General features: G+C 34.7%; 1 protein-coding gene across 1 annotated transcript; it reads left to right on the top strand.

Moving 5' to 3' along the window:
• Positions 1 to 1,961: 1,961 nt before the first annotated feature.
• On the top strand, positions 1,962 to 21,483 carry LOC134251668 (MICAL-like protein 1). Its single transcript, XM_062734074.1, has 3 exons — positions 1,962 to 2,091; positions 18,761 to 18,833; positions 20,904 to 21,483. Exons 2-3 carry the CDS (start codon positions 18,762 to 18,764, stop codon positions 21,465 to 21,467), a joined length of 636 nt encoding a protein of 211 aa, XP_062590058.1. The 5' UTR covers positions 1,962 to 2,091; position 18,761; the 3' UTR covers positions 21,468 to 21,483.
• The last annotated feature ends 2,919 nt before the right edge of the window (positions 21,484 to 24,402 follow it).

Genomic DNA, 24,402 nt, shown 5'->3' on the forward strand with positions numbered 1-24,402 from the left:
TTGATATGAAAAGTCATATGTCATACTGCAGTAGGTACGAAGAGGAATTGGAAGTCAACGACTAACCCCACCCCTCCCACGAAATAGGATTTTCCCATTTTGGCGAGGTAACTTTTTATTTTTTGCTTGTCAACAAATTTCTGGATTGAATTTTTTTCACTAGGGTAGACCCCCCCTTCCTGGAAAAAAAATTCCTGGATCCGCGCCTTGAGGTAACAAAAATATTCCACCATAGACTTTTTCTAAACTCCATTCTTGTACTTATCAAAAAGACAAGTAAATTAGTCAACGAAGTAAGTCCTTTCCCACCACCTCCCTACACCCTTATAATTTGCTTCCAATGTATATAAAGCCTTTCTTTTTAAATGACCCGTGAACTCGATTTTGTTATAAATTCAATATACTCATAATTAAAATATTTGCATATTACATGTAATACACCCCCATTTCTTTTACAATTTTCTTTGTTTTCTCTAAAGTTCGTTTATTTGATTTTTTTCTCCCTCCCCCTTTTGTCCCCCGCTTGAAAAGTGGGGATATTCATTTGGGTTTGTCCGTCCGTCCGTCTGTCCGTCTTTCTATCTGTCTGTAACGCTTTCGTTTCCACACGATATCTCGAGAACCCTTTGAGCTTTTGCAATGAAATTAAGTATAGCAACTCCCTGTGGACTAAAGAAGACCCCTACTATTGATTTTGAGGTCAAAAGGTCAAAGGTCATAAATAAGCAAATTCTGTCTGTAATAATACTTTCGTTTCCACACGATATCTCTAGAACCATTTAAGCTATTGCAATAAAATTTTACATTACAACTCCCTGTGGCCTAATAAAGACCCCTATTGATTTTGAGGTCAAAAGGTCAAAGTTCAAGGTCGTAAATTTACACATTCTGTCTGTGTGTAACACTATCATTTCCGGGCGATATTTCAAGAAGATTTTGAGGTTATTCAATGTAATTTTATACCAAAACTCCCTAGGACCTCTATCACCCCTCTCAAAGTGCCCCGCCGCGTTTGTTTTATTAGTATTTATAGTATTACATGTCGCTATTTTTAGCACAGGGGCATGAGGAGAGTTATTGCGTATAAAACAGGTTCTCGGTGGACTTTATGTTCTTATTACATCTATTAGAACGTTTAACAAATAAAGGCTAAATAAATCAAACACCATGGATTGTGTAAAATTTTGACAATACCGAACATGAATATATACATGTATGTGACTTCACTTCTGCATATACTTGGCTCCACGTAAAGCGATTCCGTAGTCTAGTGGTATGTTTCTCGCTTCCAATGTGAGAGGTTCCAAGTTCAAGTCTCGGACGGACAACTTTTTTTTTTGAAATACTTTTTTTTTACTGAATAATAGTATTCAGCACGCGAAATGAAAAATTTACGAGGTCTGGCTTGTAAAAACTCATAAAATCATCATTACAGTGTGATAAATATTCCATATAAAAAGAATCTTCTATACACATAATGAAGAATAAGCAATTAAATCTTTACATCCATAATGGTATATTTTATTTGCTTCAGTATACATGCATGTATACATTTAATAATTCTACAAATTCAGTGAGGGGGATCCAACTCTCCCCCTCCCTCCCCCCGAACTGCGCATGATTTACTTTTTCCTTAAGCGGGGGACACAAATTCTCTGAATTAGCTTGTTAAATTTTGTTTTCGAGAATAGAGTTTTAAATTATTTTAGTTTATTTTACTATTGTTCTCGATATGTCTAAAGGTTCGTCACTACAACAATGCCTCCAAGATGTCCCACCCTTCATCGGAAATTCGCCCCGCTCTATTTTTTTTTTCAAGTTTGTAATTTGTATATACGTAAATAAACAACTAATCATGCTAATATTTAGACTCTCTCTCTCTTTCTCTCTCTCTCTCCTTTTCACAGTTTTTACGCTCTATTGATCAGTAATTTGATCACGTGAGTTGACTCGAGAATTCGCCACACTGAGATTTGGGTTTACTCGAATAGCAGTGATTTCGCATTTGCTCTTCTGCAAAAGCCTTCCAAACGATTTATCAAAGCCTTCTTTCATCACCAAAGATACAGAAGAAGACTACTTCAGACTGAGGTAAGTTTATTTTTTGCTGCAATCTGTTTTTTCATCTTTATACAATGTTTTGAGTGTTTAAAATGTAAGCATCGGTGAGTACTCGGGTTTTCCCGCCGCCATTTCAGATCACTGTCCAATATTATTCACACGCGAAATATTTGTTTACATTATTACCATAAATTGTAAGTAAACATTTATGTTAATTAATTTTCTGCAATGTATATACAGTTGAAATGATGGTGCAATTATAGCGGGAAATGTCTCCATGCTCAATGATTGCGCATGCTTTTGGGAGGGGATGTGAAAAATTTCTTGCAAAATAAATTTCACATATCCAAAACGTATTTTTAGGTCACCTAAGTATTGCTATCCATTTTCGTCCGCTGGCGTTCGTCGTGCATTAACATTTGAACATTTTCAGCTTCTCTGAAACCGCTGAACCATATGCAACTTCAACCAATCTTTGCATGTAGCATACCGGTATATGGGTGAAGGGGAACAAAAATTGTGAATTTCATGGTTCTTGCCCCTCTGAGGCCTGGGGGGGGAGTAAAACCATTAAAATGAATGCAATCATTAAAAGTCTTCTTCTTTACTCCTGGACATCAAGCAGTCAAACTTTTAGTATGATTGTAATCAGCATTGAGTCCTCTAACCAAAATTGTGAAATTCATGGCCCCAGGGTGTGGGGTTTTAGTGCTAGGGTGGGGCTAAATAGGTTATATAGTGAAAATGCATTATTTGAATTCTTTGAAAATCTTCTCTGCTCATAAAGCTGACATGAACTCTTAAAAAGGCATCATTTTACATCTTTGTACGACTTACTACATTCCTGTACGCCTTTGTCCACCATATTTCATCGATTCCGCCATATTTAATTGAAAATTTTTGGTCACCTGTACCTGCTATATAAAGCCTTGTACAATTGTTTCACTTGAGTGATTTTCTAGCCTGGCTGTCGATATGTACACATCTCCAATAGCATAGTTTTTAGAAGTCCATAAACTGACCAAATACATGTTTGAGAAGTAAAAATTCAACAAAAACTAGAACTATACCGAGAATTGAACTATTTTTGAATGCATTTGCTGCAATATAGAAAATACACTAACACAGAATACATTCATGTACAGCAAAAATCCATGCAGGTCGAGAAAACGTGTCAAATGCAGTGATAAAAACATTTACCTGAATACTGTTATCGTTACAGGGATGTGCACATGTCGAAAGAATTATCCCATTTGACTTTTATTGAAAAATGCATCTCAGAAGTCATGTAATCCATTAATTTGCTAACTCAATAGTAAAAAAATGCTTGGACACACGTGGCCCATGCCGATCATTTTATTTGGTCAGGGAAAATATCAAAGGTTGATTCAAAAATAAACATTACTCTTGTTTGTAAATGTTGTAAATAAAATTAATAAAAACATAGTTTAATTTCATCAAATTTATAATAAAGCATACATTATAAGGAATCATTCACCCTTTGGAGATATTTTCCTGTGATAGGAGGGGGGAGGGGGTAATAAAACATGCTTAACACTGTCATAAAAGTAATTTAAGAAAAACGTCTGAAACAGATCGGATTTCTTTATGATCAAATATGATCAAATAAATACTGTGTATTGGCTTTATTAGACCTAATATAATTTGATTTAAAGTTATTTATAATTTTATGCACAATGAAAGAAAAAGTGAGCAAGTTCATATACCCCTTTCTCTCCCAAAAATCAAGGTGCTGAAATTCCCAGAAAAAATAAAGGAATCGTAATTTCCTTGTTATATGCACATCTATGTACATTGTGTTCTAAATATCTGCAAAGTTTGACGAAATTGTGTGCAGCAGTTTATGAGGAGTTGCGCTGACAAACTGTTCATCGAGCTATATTCAAGATATGGCCAAAATCTAAGTGTAAAAATGCGGAAATTCCCGAAAAACTAAAGAATTCGGAATTTCCTGGTGATATACAGATGGGTGATGTGCAAATCTACACATTGTCTCCTATAAATATCTGCAAAGTTTTACAAAATTCTATGCATTAGTTTATGAGGAGTTGCGCTGACAAAAAAAAAAAAAAAAAAAAAAAAAAAACAGGACTGACTGACTGACGGACGGGTCAAAAACATTATACCTCACGCATCTTGGGGTATAAAAAACAAGTTTGATTCTGTGGTACAATGATAATGAAAATAGAATTAAATGTGAATTAAATTTCTTGACATAAATAATTAATGATTATTAGCCAAAGCATATAGGAAGAGAGAGCAAACTCCCTGTGAGAATTCCACATTCTACCTAAAATTAGCTTTAAAAATTCTCTTGTCTGTTGTCCAGGTCCAGGTTCGACACGTTTGAGAAGGTATTTGAGATAATTCCCAATGTACTCATTCCTGTGATGTTTTTTTAAAATGTTTTTTACCCCCCACTTGAAAATCGCGATGGGTATATAGTATAATCGTTATGTCCGTCCGTCTGTATGTCTGTACGTCCGTCTGTAGATGTCTATTACGCTTTAGGGTACGCATCTCTTATCCGCAAATCCTCTTAAACCACTGAGTGAAATTGAATGAAACTTTCACAGAATCTCAAGTTTATTACATATTACCATTGTGTACCTCCTATTTAACTTTTTGATCCGACACATATTTTGGGTTTACCGACAACAGCAAAATATGTACTTTGTCATTATAACCATATAGGAGGCGGGGGCATCATTTATAGAGCTCATTGCTCACAATACTTCTAGTTTCTCTTTCATATTGAGCGTTTAGGAAAATTTCTTGTCCAAAGTAAAATTATTATTCAATTTATGAAGTTTCGACATCTATAGGCAGCGGAAAGGGCAAAAATTACAATATAAGAAAACAAACAATTATTTTATTTCAATGATCATAAAAACTTAACAAATGATATACAATGCATAATCAACAGACCTTTTCGCAGAACAAATATACATTAAAGCAAAACCAACGAACAAGTACGTAACAAACATACATGAATGCAAAACCAACGATCATCTTTGCAGTACAAACGTACATAAAAACACGACAAACGAAAAAAACTTAACCAACGTGCACGCGGTAAATCTAGTCTTCCCGACTCCCGGCTCCCGACGGTCCCGTTTTTTTTTTCTTGCCGATTTCTTTTTTGTCGGCGCACAGAAAGTCTTCACACTTCTCAGGCAAATTTCTAGGTTTAAAAAAATTCATTAATATATAAAAACTTTAACAAATTTGCGTATTTATTACTGAATCAGCAGTATCATCTGCCAAAAGCGGTAAATCTAGTACTCAGCTATAAATGCGAAAACCTTTGAAAAAGGGACAGAAATGTTTTCGTAAAAATCGCGATTAAAAACAACAAACTGAGGTACAGTTTATATTTTTGAATAAATGAAAACCCTCATTTACATGCTAGATAATTTTTATGCATAGAAATTCCCCCACACATTTTTTTTGTATAGAACTCTTTGCCACATTATGTTTATGTTCCCAGGCTATACAACATGGACGTGGTTCTACCTCGGATCCCCCTTAAATTTTTTACTTTTTTTGGGGGGGGGGGTGTTAATTCGTCTTAAAAATTTAAAATGAAAGAAAAGAATTTACATAAAATGTAGAAAGATATCTCATTCTCCTGAAGGCCGTTTCGTCAATTTTTGTTGTTCTTGTTACATAAGTTGGTTTTCCCCAATTCTTTAAATATTACAAGAATCTATTATGATAACTTTACGTTACAGTGGCATATCATATGACAGGTTCGTAGCAACAATTCCCAATTTTAAGAGTAAGGTCAAAAAAGGGTTATGTAGTACATGTATATTAGGAAAAAAATTGGCACTGAAAGAAGTTGAACCTACATGGGACCCCCCCCCCCCCCCCCACACACACACATACACACACACGAGATTTTCGAGTTTGGGCTATATCATTTAAATTTCCTTTTTGTTATTGCTTGTTAAGTTTTAAAAATCTTTTTTTCAGCTAGATTGAATTTTTTTCTTTGGTTACCCCCTCCTTTTAAAAACGATGCTACGTCAAAGTATAATAATGCAGTACTTTCATTTTGCATTATTTTACCATAAGTACAATGTTAGATTTAGCTATTTTTATGAAGAATTTGATAAAAATCTTTTTTGAAATCAAATCATTTTGATGTTATGAATTTTTATAGAATTTAATTGTTCATTTTTAGCTCACCTGAGCCGAAGGCTCAAGTGAGCTTTTCTGATCAAAATTTGTCCGTCGTTTGTCGTCGTCGTCGGCGTAAACTTTTCACATTTTCATCTTCTTCTCAAGAACCACTGGGCCAATTTCAACCAAACTTGGCACAAAGTATCCTTGGGTGAAGGGGAATCAAGTTTGTTCAAATGAAGGGCCACGCCCCCTTCCAAGGGGAGATAATTATGAATTTGTGAAAAATTTATGGCATTTTTAAAAAATCTTCTTCTCCAGAACCGCTGGGCCAGGAAAGATGAAACACATGTGGAAGCATCCTCAGGTAGTGTAGATTCAAGTTTGTTCAAATCATGACCCCCGGGGCAAGGGTGGGGCCAAAATGGCCGACCCAAGTTTTACATAGGAATATATAGGAAAAATCTTTTAAAATCTTCTTCTCCAGTACCACTGGGCCAGGAAAGATGAAACTCATGTGGAATCATCCTCAGGTAGCGTGGATTCAAGTTTGTTCAAATCATGACCCCCAGGGCAAGGGTGGGGCCAAAATGGCCGACCCAAGTTTTACATAGGAATATACAGGAAAAATCTTTAAAAATCTTTTTCTCCAGAACCACTGGGCCAGGAAAGATGAAACTCATGTGGAATCATCCTCAGGTAGAGCAAATTTCAGTTTGTTCAAATCATGACCCCCCGGGGCAAAGGTGGGGCCAAAATGGCCGACCCAAGTTTTACATTGGAATATATAGGAAAATCTTTAAAAATCTTCTTCTCCAGAACCACTGGACCAGGAAAGATGAAACTCATGTGGAATCATCCTCAGGTAGTGTAGATTCAAGTTTGGTCAAATCATGATCCCTGTGGCAAGGGTGGGGCCAAAATGGCCGACCCTAGTTTTACATAGGAATATATAAGAAAAATCTTCTTCTCCAGAACCACTAGGACAGGAAAGATGAAACTCATGTGGAATCATCCTCAGGTAGTGTAGATTCAAGTTTGTTCAAATCATGACCCCTGTGGCAAGGGTGGGGCCAAAATGGCCGTCCCAAGTTTTACATAGAAATAAATAGGAAAAATCTTTAAAAATCTTCTTCTCAAGAACCACTGGGCCAGGAAAGATGAAACTCATGTGGAATCATCCTCAGGTAGTGTAGATTCAAGTTTGTTCAAATCATGACCCCCGGGGCTAGGGTGGGGCCAAAATGGCCGACCCAAGTTTTATATAGGGATATATAGAGAAACCTTTTAAAATCTTCTTTTCAAGTACTTCAAAGCTATGACTTGTGATATTTATATAGAATCATCCTCAGGTAGTGTAGATTCTAGTTTGTTCAAATGATGAACACCTGGGGGGGGGGGGGTGGAGTAAATTTGAGCCTGATGTGCCCAGGTGAGCGCTGTGGCCCCTGGGCCTCTTGTTTTATTAACACCACCAATTTTCAATGAAATACTAATTCAGTCTTTTTGAGAAGAAATATCTTCTCAATATCAATACCTTAAATATCTTTAAAGATACATGGACACAGATTTGAAGTTAATTTATTTCGTCTTAAAGTTATTGAAACAAGATTGCCACTTTTCCTAAGTATTAAGAATAAAATTAAAATTTGTGAGAGTGCAAGGATGTGTCAATCAAACCCGTCTAAAAATTTGAAGTTTTAATAACTTTTAGATGAAATAAGATTTTTGATATATTTTTTGTGTGAAATGCTATTAAAATATACATGTCGTAATATTATACAGAAAATATTAACTTCAAATCTGTGCCCATGCACCTTTCCTATCTACGACACTTACGTCTCTCTGTATCGATGTCCGTTTTTGGTTTTCATAATTATAACGGAGTACTACATTTACCGCTTTTTGAAGGTGATACTGCTGATTCAGTAATAAATATGCAAATTTGTTTAAGTTTTTACATATTATTGAATTCATTTAAAAAGAAAATATGCCTGAGAAGTTTGAAGAGTTTCTGTGCATCGACAAAAAAGAAATAAAAAAAAAAAAAATCCGATACTGTCGGGAGCCGGGAGTCGGGAAGACTAGATTTACCGCGTGCACGTTGGTTAAGTTTTTTTCGTTTGTCGTGTTTTTATGTACGTTTGTACTGCAAAGATGATCGTTGGTTTTGCATTCATGTATGTTTGTTACGTACTTGTTCGTTTGTTATGCTTTAATGTATACTTGTTCTGCGAAAAGGTCTGTTGATTATGCATTGTATATCATTTGTTAAGTTTTTATGATCATTGAAATTAAAATAATTGTTTGTTTTCTCATTATGGTAATTTTTGCCCTTTCCGCTGCCCATAGACATCCCGCCTGAAAAAATAATCCCTGATCTGTCCTAAGGCTTAATAAATGGTACAGCATAAAGTGCGTGGGATTTTATATCTATTATTGCCGATAGTGAGAGAGAGAGAGAGAGAGAGAGAGAGAGAGAGTTCAATATACAAAGGAGTAAATAAAAAGTATCTGTATTGAACCAGGTTTCAAGTATCCCTACACTAGCTTTTAAAATTATCTCGCAAATACTCCTTAACTGTCAGGCAGGGATACTGAAATCTCGAAAGACTTCCGGTAACAACATATTATTATAAAACAGTTACGTTCCTCAAAATGCACATTCTTTGTGGTCGGAGTGACACATTTTTAAAAAATCTCAAAATGGAATCGGCAGAAATGTCTGTCTTCCAAGAATATTTAAATAACGATCATGTCAATTATTTTTGCATGCCCCCCCCCCCCCCCCCTCAAAAATTCAAACAGGGGATGGCTTTTCTCCACGTTTGTGTTAAAGAACGTATAGATGTACACATAAAAATCTGTATTCTGATTAACTGCTTATAAGATTTGAAGAAATAATTACCGTACATCAAATTACTTGGTTTAGATTTGAGATTAGTAGTAAAATAATCAGTTATAATTGACAAATGAATTTTGCGACGCAAACCAACTGCAGACTGTATACATGACTTTGTATAGAATGTACATGTATATTAGAGCTACACGTAGATATACAATTTACAGTTATACCCTATGAACAGCAGTTATAATACCCCCCCCCCTTCAGCCGCACAAATACCAAAATACCAAATAACTTCTCTTTCAACTTGTGATATTTTCCCTGACCAAAATCTAGCACGGACTAAGTGTATCGACGTGCTAGTCTGTACGGAGTAATGACAGTGTGTTTACTATTGAGCTTTTATGGAGTTTATTTCATTTTTGTGATGCATATTTCAATAAATGGAATTCAGGGTGTATATTTCTTGACTTGTGCACATCTTCGAACCGATGCAGTAACCTTATTACCAGGTATGGGTACGTTTACAGCATTCGAGGCGTTTTCTCGATATGCATCAATTGCATAGGACCTGCAAATCAAAGACGTTGGTTGTTTTGTTCCATTCAAATGATAATTTCAAAATGTGTTTGCGGATTTCACCTTTTTATTTCAAGTTTATTCTGCATAAATTGGCGCACTGTAAAAATACGTACACATGCAACTAAATTTCTCTTTCCAAACTTGCATTTTTTTCTTTTTCTTTTTTACTTTTGATTCAAATCAATAATCATTCAAAAATATGATAATTATGTTGTTTATTGTGGTTTTGAAATGTCTTGATCACCTCATGTGTTCTCATATGCTTTATCATCGGAGAGGTGCACAAGTCGATACCCAAGCCAAAAAATCATTCAAGTGTAACGAGCGCATTGGGGTATATATCGTTACAATGAGACAAGGTATCTGAAAGAAATATGGCGGAATACGGCTATAGTTGGTATGAAACAAGTCATACATAGATGAAAATGTTGCATTTTTAAGAATTCATGTCAGCTTTAAGTATTAAATAAACTAAACAAGTGCATAGTTATGTTGAATATGGCTGCCTCTTCCAAAATTGTGAATTTCATGGCCCCAGGGTCAGGGGTTCTAATGTTAGGGCAGGGCTAAATGGATTATATAGTGAAAATTAATGCATTATTTCTTTGAAATTCTTCTTCTCTGTTTCTGGGTATTAAATAAACTAACCAAGTGTATATTTATGTTGAATATGGCTGCCTCTTTCAAAATTGTGAATTTCATGGCCCCAGAGTCAGGGATTCTGGTGCTAGGGTGGGGCTAAATAGATTCTACAGTGAAAATGAATTATTTCTTCAAAAATCTTCTTCTCTTCTCCTGGGTATTAGATAAAGTAACCAGTACATGGTTATGTTGAAAAATCCAAAGTGGGAATTTATGACCCCTGGGTCAGGGGTTCTGGTGTTAGGGTAGGGCTCTATTGATTATATATAGTGAAAATGTAAAAATTAGGCCAGCATTTTTAGCTCTACTGGTCAGAGACCAGAAGAGCTTATGCGATAGTAATGCGTCCGTCGTCCGTCCGTCTGTCTGTCTGTCTGTCCGTCTGTCTGTCTGTAAACAATTTTTCAAAATGCTACTCCTCCTACAGTTTTGGTCTGATTTCAATATAACTTGGCACACAAGTAGACTACACTAAGATACATAATTCTATGCATCGGTTTTTGATTTCAATGAACGGTGTTGCCGTGGTTACTAAAAATAGAAATTTCTGTGAAATTCTTTCAAAATGCTACTCCTCCTACAGTTTTGGTCTGATTTCAATATAACTTGGCACACAAGTAGACTACACTAAGATACATAATTCTGTGTACCGGTTTTTGATTTCGATGAACGGTGTTGCTGTGGTTACTAAAAATAGAAATTTCTGTGAAATTCTTTCAAAATGCTACTCCTCCTATAGTTTTGGTCTCATTTCAGTATAACTTGGCACTCAAGTAGACTACACTAAGATACATAATTCTGTTTATAGGTTTTTGATTTCGATGAACGATGTTGCCGTTGTTACTAAAAGTAGAAATTTTCTGTGAAATTCTTTCAAAATGCTACTCCTCCTACAGTTTTGGTCTGATTTCAATATAACTTGGCACACAAGTAGACTACACTAAGATACATAATTCTGTGTATCGGTTTTTGATTTCGATGAACGGTGTTACCGTGGTTACTAAAAATAGAAATTTCTGTGAAATTCTTTCAAAATGCTACTCCTCCTACAGTTTTGGACTGATTTCAATATAACTTGGCACACAAGTAGACTACACTAAGATACACAATTCTCTTTATCAGTTTTTGACCTTGATGAAAATTATTGCTTTGGTTACTAAAAATAGAAATTTCTGTTAAATACTCTCAAAATGCTACTAAAATACAGTTTAAGTCTGATTATAATATAATGTGGCATGCACGTATACTACACTAAGAACATAAAGAGACTTAATCAAGGATCATTATTTTTTTTTATTGCTGTGGTAAAGTTTCAATTCCCAACTGCTTAAGAACTTTTCTCTTCCTTTGCTCTAAGTACAAACCAGTAGAGCTTCAGTCTCGACAGAGACTTCTGGTTTATTTTTAGGTTTACGAACATCAGAATGAAAAAGTCCCGTAGGAGGAGGAAATAAAAAAAAAATAAAATTATTTTTTTTTGGATGTTATCGACTTGTGAACATTAATTTTTCTTCTTTTTTTATGCTCTCCTAACAGGCTCCATGCCACTGGACGCATAAGAATTACAAAGGGGAAAATAGAACCTTTGTTTATTTCATCATCTACCAGTTGGGGCCAGTGATATATATATTTTGTTATGTTGGACAAAATACAGATATCTAAAAAAAAAAATTATTTTTCAAAACTCTTTCAAATGAATATATCTTCATTTTTGTTTTTAATATGTTTTGGTAAATGTGTAGAAATTGTTCTAAAATATACTTGAGACCTAAAATAATAATTCCTTTCATAAAACAGACAGGGAGTATTGGGGAGTAGGGTGAAATTTTTTTAATTAAGTGTAAAATAATTTTTCTGGCTGCCACACCTGTACATATTTGTATATATTATACTTGTTTTTAACAGTTGAAGTATTTTATTTCTTTAGTCTATTGTTTATTTCTTCCTCAAATGGACTTAACTTCTCCCATAGTTTTATTCATTACATCTGATGCATAAGCCACCCTTTTCTGAAGAATGATGCTTATAAGACTGTAAGCTATAACAGAAACTTAAACAATGTCTCTGACAAAAGCTTCCATTGACAGTTTTAAACCTGTGGGAGGAAAATAATTTACAGACAGATTCTTTTGAATACGGATACATAATTATCTCACCAGCATATTGTCATTGTGCAATAAAGTCGTCTGACTCAGCATTTTATTTGTCCTCTGAACTTGTGAAACGTTTTGAATGGCACTCCTATCGAAATATTAACATTAAACAAAGCTTTAGTGCTGCTATGGACTTTGCAAATCTACCTTCATTGCCCGCCATATTCATCTAAAACGGAAAGTACGAATTCGTAATTTTGAAATCTCGATCCCTACTCAAATTTGACATCGGAAAGAAAAAATTCTGTTTTTCTCAATTTTATTTTTTTTTCTGAAAAAATCAAAAACTTGAGCGGCGAGTTTGTAAATTCCTAAAATAAAAAAATTCTGGCCTTATTTAAAATTCTTCTCTTCTCCTGGGGATTAAACCAATGAACTATGTACATATAGTTAAGATGAGGAAGGATGCCCTTTTCCCAGTTTGTGAATTTCAGGGACCCCTGGGTAAGGGGTTCTGGTGTTAGGGTGGGGCTCTAATGATGATATAGTGAAAATGCAAGAATTCTTTGAAAATCTTTTCCTTTGCTCGATCCTGGGTATTATGCCATATTGATCTTAATACATATTTATGATGAAGAAAGATTTCTCTTCCAAAATGGTTATAATTTTAGGGCCCCTAGGTCAGGGGCACTGAAGGGGGGGGGTACATAGTCTGAAAATAAATTAATGCTTTGAAATCAGCTCTTTTTAATTAATTAACCATTTATGATGAAATAAAATTCATAAAATTTCCAAAATTTTGAAATATGTGGCCCCGGGGTCAGTGCGTGGTTCCTGTGGGGTACTACAGAGTACACAACTGGTGGTTACAAAGTGGAAATGCATTTTCTATTTGTTACTCTGATCTACCTCGGGGTATTAAGTAACCAAAGTAAACATGCTAAGTGTATAATTATGATGAATAATGGTGCCTCTTTTAAAATTGGGAATTTCATGGCTTTTGGTTTATTAAAACACGACCCAAATTCAATTGCTGGAAAGTTGTTACATGATACTCAGGTGACCTACAAGGCTCGTGGGTCTCTTTTTTTCTATAAGTAGTCATCATTGTCGATGAAGTGCCATGCATAATTTTAAAGAGGGCTTAATTTTTTTAGGTCACGTGTAAAATAGGGCTGTGCAATATTACCGGTATATCGGTATATTGCGGTATTACCCACCACGATAATATATCGCAATATGAAAGCCAGATACCGGTATTTCACGATATTTATAAACATATATAAAAAAAATCCTTCATTTTAGAAACTGCTGGAATAATACTTGTAACTTCCCCAGGCCTTTCAAATCTAGTTAAATGAATACTTCGTCAGCTTTCGAAGAGAGATAGAGAGAAAAGAGAGAGAGAGGAATTAAGCTTATCATTCACTGTCGCAATTTTAAATATCTTACTTAAAAAAAATAATAATTAATAAAGACCTTTGAATAAAATTATTAAGAAAGAATTAAATAAAACATTTCCAGGGTGTATGCCATGTTTACTTGGTTCTCAAAATCTCACATGGAATCTACAGGGTCGATGTCACGATGATGAATGTTAAGTTCAAGATACATATTACAAGTAAATGGCCATCCATGTTTTCACTTGATACAGTGATGCTTTTATTATTTTTTAATAAATTTCATGCCATATTATACATCATGCTATACCAGGAGCATCTGTATTAAAACAGTAGAAATAGGCCAGTGCAGTTCCTGATCGTATGTCATAATGTGAAATTAGGTCGGGTTAGACTAAAACACCAAAACGCCCGAAAATACGTCACAATTTCTTTCTGACTTTAATTTTATTCTGTGACCACATGAAATTTTCATATAGTATGTAAATTGTTTTAATCATTAAGTTATATTTTGTGCTATTTTAATAAAACACCCCCCACCCCCCCACCCCCCAAAAAACAACATAAAAATGTAACAAGATTATATACTCTGTATTAACTTTTTTCAATTTCAAAATGCTTCAATAGAGTTCATTTTATTTTATTATTTTACCTGGTATTTGATTAAAAGTAAAGTGTTATTATGTGTGCAATTAATATTTTATCGCCTCACCCCTTTTAAAACTTGTAGATAAATTCAAATAGTCTTTGAGCTTGACAGAATTTTTAACTTTTTGCACAAATTTATTAATGATAAGTAATCTACAATATATCCCAATATATTGCAATATTCATCATAAAATATTGCAATATATCGCAATATGGTTTTCACTCGCAATACCCAACTCTAGTGTAAAATAGGTGCCGCCCTATTGCCATCTAGGGGTGGGACGATACACGGATACATACTGATATTTTCTTCTATGATACGGTTTACGATACGTGCATTAAGATATTGGAACGAAATGATATACGAACGATCGACCTACGAAAGAATTGAAAATGAAAGTAGTTGTCCATGGAAAATGGTGGCTTGTACGAAACAAAGAGATGATATTAAATATTGATATTGAATACACCCTTAAGAACTAATAAATCTTAGATAAGGGGTAAATAATATAATTACTTTTAAGCATCCTCGAAGATTGGACAAGAAAAGTTCAGTATGTAAAGTGTTATACACAGAAAGTATCGTTTCCACAACAGTTGATATTATTGTTAGTCCATCTAATACCAACAGCTAATAACGAAGCATGGATTCTCTAATTTCAAGAATTTGAAATTTTGAAACAAATTGTGGATTATTTTTTTTTTGTAAACTTATAACGGTTAAAAACTTTCAGCAATTAGTAATAATCTACCTGCATGTTTTTTTTAAATAAATTTTTTGGTCAGTGTTCTTGTAATCAACTAAATGTTTATAGACATTTGTCAAATGAATATGTACAAGTTATTGCTTTTGTAAATTTCTAGTCAATGAAATTGATGAACTGCATGCAGGTATTAATTTCAAAGTGCATGATTTGATATATATGGAACATTTGTTGATTTAAAGTCAAAACAAAAAGCAAAATAAAATACAAAGTTTTTTAGCTCACCTGAGCTGAAGGCTCAAATGAGCTTTTCTGATCACATTTTTGTCTGTCGTCCGTCCGTCTGTCTAGCTGTCCGTCCGTCTAGCTGTCCGTCCGTCTGTAAAATTTTCACATTTTCGACTTTTTAGGTCACCTGAGTCACTCAGGTGACCTATTGCTATCCGTTTTTGTCCGTCGTCGTGCGTCATGTGTTAACATATGAACATTTTCAGCTTCTTCTCTGAAACCGCTGAACCAATTTCAACCAAATTTGGTATACAGCATCTATGGCTGAAGAAGAACAACAATTGTGAATTTCATGGTCCCTGCCCCCCTGGGGCCTGAGGGGTGGGGCCAAAACCACTAAAATTAATGAAATCTTTAAAAATCTTCTTCAGAGTCTTTACTCCTGGACATCAAGCAAGCAAACTGTTAGAATGAATGTAATGTCTATTGAGTCCTCCACCAAAATTGTGAAATTCATGGCCCCAGGGTCAGGGGTTCTAGTGCTAGGGCGGGGCTATAGATTATATAGTGAAAATGCATAAATTCTTGAAAAATCTTCTTCTCTGCTCCTGGGTATTAAATAAACTAACTAAGTACATAGTTATGATGAGCAAGAGTGCCTCTTCCAAAATAGTGAATTTTATGGCCCCAGGGTCAGGGGTTCTGGTGTTAGGGTGGGGCTATATAGATTATATAGTGAAAATTCATAAATTCTTGAAGAATCTTCTTCTCTGCTCCTGGGTATTAAATAAACTAACTAAGTACATAGTTATGATGAGCAAGAGTGCCTCTTTCAAAATTGTGAATTTTATGGCCCCAGGGTCAGGGGTTCTGGTGTTAGGGTGGGGCTATATAGATTATATAGTGAAAATACATGAATTCTTTGAAAATCTTCTTCTCTGCTCCTGGGTATTAAATAAACTAACTAAGTACATAGTTATAATGAGCAAGAGTGCCTCTTCCAAAATTTTGAATTTTATGGCCCCAGGGTCAGGGGTTCTGATGTTAGGGTGGGGCTCTATTGATGATAAAGTGAAAATGCATTAATTCTTTCGAAAATTTTCTTCTCTGCTCCTGGGTATTAAATAAACTAACTAAAGTACATAGTTATGATGAGCAAGAGTGCCTCTTTCAAAATTGTGAATTTCATGGCCCCTGTGTCAGACGTTTTGCCATTTGGTATAGGGGGGGGCTCTTTTGATTATATAGTAAAAATACATTAATTCTTTGAAAATCTTTTTCTTTGCTCCTGGGTATTATGCTGATGATCCAAGTATATATATTTATGATGAAGAAAGTTGCATCTAGCAAAATGGTTCATTTCATGCCCACTGGGTCAGAGGTATCGGAAAAGGGGGGGGGGGGGGGGGGTTACATAGTCTAAAAATAAATTAATGCTTTGAAATCTGCTATTTGGTATTTATCAACCATTTATGATGAAATAAAATTTATGATAAAATTTCCAAAATTTTGAAATATGTGGCTCCAGGGGCAGTGGTTCTTTTGGGGTGGGGTGCACAACTGGTTATAAAGTGGAAGTGCATTTTCTCTTTATTACTCTGATCTACCTATGGGTATTAAGTAAATCGTGTAAGCATGCCAAGTTTATAATTATGATAAGCAATGATGTCTCTTTCAAAATTGTGAATTTCATGGCCTATAGTTTAAAACACGAACCAAAATCAATTGTTGGAAAGTTGTTACATGCTACTCAGGTGACCTATAAGGCCTGTGGGCCTCTTGTTCTCATGAACCAATGGGCCAATTTTAACCAACTTGGTAAAGCATCCTTGGGTAAAGGGGAGTTTAAATTGTTAAAATGAAGGGCCAAGTCCTCTTACAAGGGGAGATAATCAAGAAAAGACAAAAATAGGGTGGAGTCACTAAAAAATCTTCTTCTCAAGAACCACTGGGCCTGAAAATCTGAAACTTATGTGGAAGCATCCTGGGGTAGTGTAGATTCTAAATTGTTCAAATCATGACCCCTGGGGGTAGGGCGGGGCCACAATAGGGAAATTATTTTAGTTTTACATAGAAATATGTAGGACAAAACTTTAAAAATCTTCTTCTCAAGAATGACTGGGCCAGGAAAGCTGAAGCTTATGTGGAAGCATCCTTGGGTAGTGTAGATATTAGATTCTTAAAATCATGACCCCCGGGGGTAGGGCGGGGCCACAATAGGGAATCCAAGTTTTACATAAAAATATATAGAACAATTCTTTAAAAATCTTCTTCTCAACAACCACTGGGCCTGAAAATCTGAAACTTATGTGGAAGCATCCTGGGGTAGTGTAGATTCTAAATTGTTCAAATCATGACCCCTGGGGGTAGGGCGGGGCCACAATAGGGAAATTATTTTAGTTTTACATAGAAATATGTAGGACAAAACTTTAAAAATCTTCTTCTCAAGAATGACTGGGCCAGGAAAGCTGAAGCTTATGTGGAAGCATCCTTGGGTAGTGTAGATATTAGATTCTTAAAATCATGACCCCCGGGGGTAGGGCGGGGCCACAATAGGGAATCCAAGTTTTACATAAAAATATATAGAACAATTCTTTAAAAATCTTCTTCTCAACAACCACTGGGCCTGAAAATCTGAAACTTATGTGGAAGCATCCTGGGGTAGTGTAGATTCTAAATTGTTCAAATCATGACCCCTGGGGGTAGGGCGGGGCCACAATAGGGAAATTAAGTTTTACATAGAAATATGTAGGACAAAACTTTAAAAATCTTCTTCTCAAGAACGACTCGGCCAGAAAAGCTGAAACTTATGTGGTAGCATCCTGGGGTAGTGTAGATTCTAAATTGTTCAAGTCATGACCCCCGGGGGTAGGGTGGGGCCACAATAGGGAAATTAAATTTTACATAGAAATATGTAGGAAAAAACTTTAAAAATCTTCTCAAGAACGACTGGGCCAGAAAAGCTGAAACTTACGTGGTAGCATTCTGGGGTAGTGTAGATTCTAAATTGTTCAAATCATGACCCCCAGGGTAGGACAGGGCTACAATAGGGAATCCAAGTTTTACATTGAAATATGTAGGAAAAAACTTTAAAAATCTTTTTCTCAAGAACCACTTGGCCTGAAAATCTGAAACTTATGTGGAAGCATCCTGGGGTAGTGTAGAATCTAAATTGTTCAAGTCATGAAAAATTGTCTGGATACTGAAGCATCCGGATTTCTGGTGTCTGGATATCTGAAGGTCCACTGTATATGCTAAAAAAAATATTTTAAAGCATTGGGGAATTAAAACTAGTAAGCATCAATTCATCATAATAATTTAAGTGTTTGCTATAAGGGTGTTTTAGGTATATATTGAAATTCAAGGAAATTTAGACTTTGTTTTGCAATAAAGTTTTAATTATTATAGAATGGAGCCTAGACGATCTACTCGAGTTCGCCAGCGCCCCCGGTGGTTCACCGACTACGTCGTGGACTTTCCTGTAAGTGATTTAAATAATATTTATTTAAATGAAAATTCTGTTTAATAAACAATGAAAACAGCTTGTGGCTACATATTGATATGGTAGTCATCATGTAAGAATCACACATCAATCACATCACTGCGCATTATGCACTACAATAAAAATTGATTGGTTTAATTCGATCAAGTTCACTTTCAAAAATCTAGGTCTTTTAGGAATTCACAATATTAATAATTTAATATATCTTGCATTATTAGTTTGCATTATTGGTAATACTGACCGTATATTTTTAAGTGGCTGTGAAATGGTTTATTATCGGTTGTAGATAGGGATATATCACGATTTTTTCTCAAAATATCACAATAATATGATATTTTTACAATCAATCTGTACAATGATTTAAAATGAATAAGCATTATTTTTCTTTTAAATATGATTGAAAAACAAAATTTCAATTTTTTGAAGTTTTTATATTCATAAAATTAATCATGTATGGATGGTTCTTTTCACCTTTTACAATATTCTTTTAGACTTTCTTCAATTGTGATTTGAAAGATTGAACAAATATTTTTAATGAATAATTTCTGAACTTAATAATATGTACCTATAAATACCGGTATTTAGGTCTCCGTATCACGATAGGTATCATGCAACAAAAAAATTGTGATATACTGGTATACCGATAAAATCTCACATCCCTAGTTGTAGACTATGCCAAACACCCAAGCTGTCATACCAATTAAGGTATTATATAGATACCCAATATGAGCTTGGGATTAATCAAGAAGTACCATGTTTTAGAAGGTGTAAATAGCCATGTTTAAGAATTTGTGAAGTCACGATGCCAGGTTTGTTCAGTGAACCAGAAAATTCATTCACTTTGAGATAAGCAAGGTAAAATTAGGATTTGAGACCTTGAAATTATATGCTTCATCATAAGCAGAGTATTCGAGATCACAGCGTTGGAAGTATCAGGAGTTTTTAGCTCACCTGTGCCGAAGGTTCAAGTGAGCTTTTCTGATCACATTTTGTCCGTCGTCCATCTGTCTGTATGTCCGTCTGTAAACTTCTCACATTATTGGCTACTATTCAAGAAGTACTAAGCCAAATTTTATCAAACTTGGTACAAAGCATCCTTGGGTGAAGGGGAATTAAAATTGTTAAAATGAAGGGCCAAGTCCCCTCACAAGGGGATATAATCAAGAAAAGACAAAAATAGGGTGGGGTCATTAAAAAATCTTCTCAGGAACCACTTGGCCAGAAAAGTTGAAACTTATATGAAAGCATCCTGGGGTAGTGTAGATTTTAAATTGTTCAAATCATGACCCCTGGGGGTAGGGCTGGGCCACAATGGGAAATCAAAAGTTTAACATAGAAATATATAGGAAAAATCTTTGAAAATTTTCTTCTCAAGAACCACAGGGCCAGAAAAGCTGAAACTTATGTGGAAGCAACCTGGGGTAGTGTAGATTCTAAATTGTTCAAATCATGACCCCCGGGGGTAGGGCGGAGCCACAATGGGGAATCAAAGTTTAACATAGAAATATATGGGAAAAATCTTTGAAAATCTTCTTTTCAAGAACAACTGGGCCAGAAAAGCTGAAACTTATGTGGAAGCATCCTGGAGTAGTGTAGATTTTAAATTGTTCAAATCATGACCCCCGGGAGTAGGGCAGGGCCACATTGGAGATTCAAAGTTTTTCATAGAAATATATTTACCGTAGGAATAATCTTTAAAAATCTTCTTCTCAAGAACTACTGGGCCGGAAAAGCTGAAACTTATATGGAAGTTTCCTGGAATAGTGTAGATTTCAAATTGTCCAAATTATGATCAGTGGGGTAGGGTGGGGTCACAATATGTATTACAAGGGGGAAATCTGGTAAAGAACAGCATGGTTAAAGCTTCTCGGGTGAGTGATATGGCCCATGGGCTTCTTGTTTTCTTATCATATAAAGGATATGACTGGGACTGGTGACCAACTTCGACATAAACGGGGTATTCGAGATATCCCATATTTGAGATACTGATATAAAGCCTTATATATATTTATTATTTCCTGTGTTTGATATGGTCTTTTTTCTTTTTAGGTGCGAAGGTCCAGGGTGAAGCCGATGGTGAAGGTCGATGATGTTCCTCAGCAGCCTGAGAAGGTGGCACTGCCTCTTCTAGAGCCTTTACAGGAGCTGCCTGTGGAGAAGCTTAGGCAGGCTGAAGAGGTGACCGAGTCATCTCCCCAACCTGTCATGGCTGATCCTGAGGCAGATCTTGTTCAGCTTGAGGAAGAGTGTCTGCCGTCTCCTGAGCCTGTCGCAGCCTTTCCTTGGCCAGAGCTTGAGCTTATCGAGGAGGTGGCGCTGCCATCACCTCAGCCGTCTCGGGTTCTGGTTGAGGAGGAGGATGCACAGACTGAGGAGGTGGAATTGCTGTCTCCCCAGGCTGTTGTGGGTCATCCTCGGCTTTCTAGCCTCGGTTCACCGGTTACAGAGACTCCTCCTGTGCAGCCATCACCTGTGAGGGAACCTGAGAGGCGAGGCTTTACAGCAGCAGGGTTGGTGCGACATTTGGTTCATACTGCGGAGGTCTCTTTAGTTAGTGGTCTCCTCCTTGTCCCTTTTGTCAGCTCCTTTATGGGCTTTAATTTCGGTTTGTAAGGTATAAAAGTAATATTTATATATTTAAATAAGAGAAAATGTTTTCTTAACTCCTAAATTTTTCTTAATGTTTTTTTCTATAAATGATGCATAAATAAAATTTTAAAGGTTAAAGCTTGAGTAAGATTTGAATTCTTAAGTCATATTGTAATTTGCATCAGGGAAATTCAGAGTTTAAAAAAGTTTAAATAAAGATCATACTAGAGTTTAAATAAGGTTTAACTAAAAGCCTACAAGAGATTGAATAATTAAATTTAAATTTAGGTCATACTAGAGTTTAAATAAGTTTATATTTAGACCATCCTAGAGTTTAAATAAGTTTAAATTTAGGCCATACCAGAATTTATATAATTAAGTTTAAATTTTGATCATACCAGTGTTTAAATAAGTTTAAATTAGACCATACTAGAGTTTAAATAAGAGTAAATTTACATCATATAGAGTTTAAATAATTAAGTTTAAATTTAGACCATATGAGAGTTTAAATATGAAGTTTAAATTAAAATTAGACCATCATAGAATTTAAATAAGTTTGAATTAAGACCATACTAGAGTTTAAATAAGTTTAAATTTAGACCATACAAGAGTTTAAATTATTAAGATTAAATATAGACGATACAATTTAATTAAGTTAAAATTTAAACCACACTACCATTTAAAATAACTAAATTAAGACCATACTAGAGATTAAATAAGATTGAATATAGACCATACGAGAATTTAAATAAGTTTCAGTTTAGCCTTATCTGCTCGTGGATACTACATCTAAATATTTCAATGCAAGCACACACTGGTATTTAGATGTAGTTATTCAGGAGAGTAACTAATTGTTAATTAATTAAGGCTTAATTTAGTTGAAAAATAGGCAAAAGTAAAATTAATTTTTTTTTTAAATTTAACAATTATAAGAGGTTAATAGTTAAATTAAGAGTTTTCCTGAATTACAATAATAAGTGATAAGCTTAAAGTTTTCCTATAACTAAAATAAGTTCGGTTTAAATTCTGCTTTATTGACTAAAACTAAGTGACTTGGTGAATTGTTTACTTTAAAGTTGACCTTTATACCAACATCATACAGGCATTGGCATTAATTTAAGTTATAATTAAAGCTTTTATAACTTAAATTCATTTCTTTAGTCCTCCTTCTTTTTGGTTTTTTGTTGATAATTGGGGTTAAATTTATTTTCTATTAAATTCAATTTTTCAGTTGGTAAATATAATGTTATTAAAGTTTTCTTAAAATAAAAGTTAATTTAATCCTAGGAATAAATTCCTGAGTTTTCATTGTAAAGAGGGTTTTTTTCCATATGTGTGCATGATGGTTTTTGTTGTTGTTGACAAATTGTATTTGATATGTTATTTTTGTACTGTGCATTTATTATATGTATATGTCGATCAGGCCCTGTTGACTGTGAATCTAAGTATATATTTGGTTTAATTAGTAGGACCCGTAATCTTTTCTACCCCTCCTCCTCCCCCCCCCCCCTCTCAACTCTTTATTTCAGTCCAACTTAAACTTTTAAGAATTAATTCCTAATGAATTATTTAGATAAAGTAAGGCCCCGTTTTCTTTCTCGCAATTTTCTCATGAAGGCATGTGGCTAAATATCTCAACTCATGCACACACCGTTATTTAGTCACTGCATTCATGAGAGTAATTAAATTTGTTATATTTAATTAATTATCCAAATCTGATTTCTAATTTTTTCTCAATTAAGTATCTATTCATTACTTTTTCAAAAATAATGTTTGGAGTTATGAAGTAGACATTTAACTATTAATTTTGACTTACTATTATGAGGTGTAAATTTGTATATCTCATGGATTCCCTGGTTTTCCATCTCGTTTTTCTACTCTCTTTAAATAATTAGTATAATATATCAGTATCAATTGCAGGAAGTGGATTTCATAATTAAATTTTCCATAAAAAATGTTGATGATTGCAGCCTAATTAAATTTATTCAATTATAATAACTGTTATAATAGCTTCTTCTCTAGGAGATGTAATTATTAGTTTGTGGTTAATGTATTTCAATGTATCGATTTAAGATTTGTAATGGAAAAGATTGTCGCTGTAAGCTTACCGATTTGAATCATTGATTAGGAATTTTATGAATTCCATCGCCGTTAAAATAAAATATAGTTTGCTCTGCGTAATGAACATTTCTGTACCTGTTGTTGTTCTGGTTCCTGTTTTTCCAAAATAAATAGACGCAAAGGGCACTTTTGATTTCTGCGCGATATCCGCTAGCCACAAACTTTTTTTGAAAATTCTGACACTTCTTATCCTTGATCAATTTAAAGCTACTGATTTCAAGCGATGGTCAATTTTGAAGTTTCCGAATTGTTGAAAACCAGTGATAATGTATTGATGTATAACATTATTATCAGTGTGTCTGTCTGTCTGTCTGTCCTAGTCTGAGAACATATCAACTGTTCATTTGATGCATGCCTTTGCTCGGATGCATATGAACTGTATTTTCATGCTACAGTGACTTTGGTTAATGAACTTAACATTTCGATTTATCCTCTCCTTCTTACAAGCAGTGAAACCAATTTGTACTTGCATGATGTTTCTATGGATACTTCCTCTGATGCTGCACCTGACACACATGTCTTGATTTATTGGCTCGGAGTATTTTCATTATTTTAGATTGGTTTCAAACTGATCTTGTTCTTTATTGTGTGTCTCTGGATGCTGACTCTGATGCTCATTTTGGATGCATCTGATCTACATTTCTAATGCTGTACTAGCCCAGAGCTCAGATCAGATTTTCATTACTTAGATTAGTTCCAAACTAATTTAGTTCTTTATTGTGCATCTTCGGGTGCTGACTTTGATGCTTACTTTGGATGCTTCAATTCTGGCCTACATTTCTTCAGTATTGGCTCAGAGCTTAGATTATTTTCATTATTTAGATTTCAGTTCCAAACT

The sequence above is a fragment of the Saccostrea cucullata genome, unplaced genomic scaffold, assembly GCF_032062105.1.
Source record: "Saccostrea cucullata isolate Sc308-1 unplaced genomic scaffold, CSIRO_AGI_Scuc_v1 ctg168, whole genome shotgun sequence".
In the NCBI taxonomy this organism is placed as follows: Eukaryota; Metazoa; Mollusca; class Bivalvia; order Ostreida; family Ostreidae; genus Saccostrea; species Saccostrea cuccullata.